This window comes from Sinocyclocheilus rhinocerous, unplaced genomic scaffold, assembly GCF_001515625.1.
Source record: "Sinocyclocheilus rhinocerous isolate Xijiao unplaced genomic scaffold, SAMN03320098_v1.1 scaffold690, whole genome shotgun sequence".
In the NCBI taxonomy this organism is placed as follows: Eukaryota; Metazoa; Chordata; class Actinopteri; order Cypriniformes; family Cyprinidae; genus Sinocyclocheilus; species Sinocyclocheilus rhinocerous.
Window position 1 is genome coordinate 184,170 of NW_015654492.1, and position 2,692 is coordinate 186,861.

At 36.5% G+C, this 2,692-nt stretch overlaps 1 protein-coding gene across 1 annotated transcript in view; it reads left to right on the forward strand.

The window, feature by feature from the left end:
- LOC107717128 (dedicator of cytokinesis protein 7-like) overlaps nt 1-2,692 on the forward strand; it is a 47,992-nt gene that overhangs the window by 38,791 nt on the left and 6,509 nt on the right. The window contains exon 42 of the mRNA XM_016523795.1: nt 1,659-1,673. Coding sequence (XP_016379281.1) covers nt 1,659-1,673 — 15 coding nt within the window. The remainder of the gene's footprint in view (nt 1-1,658; nt 1,674-2,692) is intronic.

The following is a 2,692-nucleotide window of genomic DNA, read 5'->3' on the forward strand; positions in this document are numbered from 1 at the left end:
ATGTAGAAAACAGTTGTGCTGCTTAATATTTTTGTGGAAACCATGATAATTTTTTTTTTCTTTTTTTTTTCTCATTCATCAGCTAGAAAATCAGCTAAAAATTGTTCTGAAAGTGATTCCAACAATATTGTTCCTCTGTCACGTTATCATTTTAGTTGTGGTGTGGACTCCACTATTCTTTTTGGATTAGACTGGTTATTAAAACGTTATAGTTATAGTCCTTGGTGTGAATGAACCTTATATCTTTCTCATGTGTAGCACTGAACAACTAGTCTTGCACCATTTATGTTATTGATATGATTGATACCTGAGATTATGTGACTAATTGAGGAGAAGTGTGTTATAACTTTTGAGAGCAGTCATATTTGAAGTTTACGTACATTGAATGAGGTGACCAGAATCTCAGAGACATAGGGGTGACCCTTTTGACCCGGGCTAACAAGCAGACACACAGGACGCCCTAGCAACTGTGTAGCAACATGCTAAAAATGAAACAAACACCTTAGCAACTGTATAGGAACTTCCTGGCAACAACCCAGAACACCTTAGCATCTTTCAACAAGCAAGCACGTTATTTATTTTTCTTCAAAAAATTGTAATATATAGTTATTTTATATTATTGCATGCAGTATACAGGGAAGAAGAGTCGTGCATGCCGAATACAGTCTAAAAAAATACACCACAGTTCAAAAGTTTGGGGTCAGTAAGATTTTTTAATAATGTTTTTGAAAGTTTCTTATGTTCACCAAGGCTGTATTTAATTTGATCAAAAATAGTAACATTGTGGAATATTATTACAACGTAAAGTAGGGCTGTGCAATTAATCGCATGCGATTGTCATGCGCATCTCGTCAGTAAAGCCGGTCCCGTGATTAGTAGTAAATCGCCATCACCTGCTTTCAGATGGAGCGGCATTTAATAAACAGAGCCGAAGTTCACTGACAAGCTAGGCGATATCGCGTTCATAATCGAATGCAATTAATCTGCGATTATGAACGCGATATTGCCTAATTGTCAGTGACCTACGGCTCTGTGTAGTGAATGCCGCTCCATCTGAACGCAGATGATGGAGATTTACTACTAATCACGGGACCGGCTTTACTGACGAGATGCGCATGACAATCGCATGCGATTAATTGCACAGCCCTAATGTAAAGTAACTGTTTTCTATTTTAATATATTTAAAAAAGTAGTTTATTCCTGTGATGGCAAAACTGAATTTTCAGCAGTCACATGATTCGTTAGTCTTCAGTGTCACATGATTCTTTAGTAAGCATTTTAATATGCTGATTTGGTGCTCAAGAATCTTATTCTTATTATCAATGCTGAAAATAGTTGTGGTGCTTAATATATTTGTGGAAACTGTGATACATTTTTTTTGGTGAATAGATAGTTCAAAAGAACAGCATTTATTTGAAATAGAATTATTTTGTAACATTATAAAAGTTACTGTCGCTTTTAATCCATTTAATGATCCTTGCTGAATAAAACAAAAAACAAAATAAAACTTACTCCCCCCAAACTTTTGAATGGTAGTGAATGATTTTTCCGAAACAAGTGTTTCCCGTAATGTTTTGCAGTCAGTGAGTCTGGGCTTCTGAAGGGGGTGATTGTGACCTGTGTATGTTGATTTGTGCTGTATTCTCTCTGTTATACAGAGCACAGGCTGGGAGGTAGGTGCTGAACTTCATGGTTAATGCTTGGCCCATACGTGCAAGCTGTGGGCGTTTATCATGACTCTCTTTGCTGTGAATTTGACCCATTAACCTTTTAATGGACGTTTACATTTCTTCGTCCATCCCTCCATTTCTCTTTCTGTGGGACTGCTGTCAGTGGTGTGTGGGCAGCAGCGTCCCTCTTCCTCTTGTCATCTTCCTCTCTTTCCCTTCTCTTTCTTGAGGAGAAACGATGTTAACATTGTCATTTTTGACAGGCCATGCATGGGAGCCACTGTTACACTAATGACAGATTTATTCATGAATGCCTCATTTCACTCCCTCATCCGTCTCTCTCACTCTGTTTCATCAGTACTGCCATCTATGTCTTCTTATCATGTCTCAAAAGCACAGGGTTCGATTTATGCGAGACATGTGGATAACCTTGGAGGACTGGTTTGTCCAAAAATGAAAGTCCGATCATATTTTACTCACCCTTGCGCTGTTCCAAATGTGTAGGACTTTCTTTGTTCTATGGAATCATGTAATCAGAATCGGAATGGATCATATAAGAAGATATTTTGAATATTAATGACTGGATCGTTGAGTCAGTTTAACTTGAAAAGTTAATGAGTCAGATTCATAAGTTATGTATATTATGTGAACTGGATCAACTAAGTCATTGCAAAGATCAGCCTCAAAATAACAGTATGACACTTTTATCACTTATATCATTTTTATGACACTTTTTTTTTCTTATTTTGTTTTTTGACCACTTGACACCAACAGTCCTCATTTATTTTCATTATAGAGTGTCAACAGGTTCTGGAAGTACAATCCCAATGATTTTCTCCATAGGAGAATCGAGTTTTAATGATAACTTACTGTGAGCTCAGAGGTTGCTAATGGATGGCATATGCTTTTGTTAAAGTCATTAGTTCACATTTTCAACATTTTTTTTAACAGCTGAATTTCTGGTAAAAAAAAAAAAAAAAAGAAACAGGGGGAGTTTGTTTTTCATATCAATGTTTTTTTAG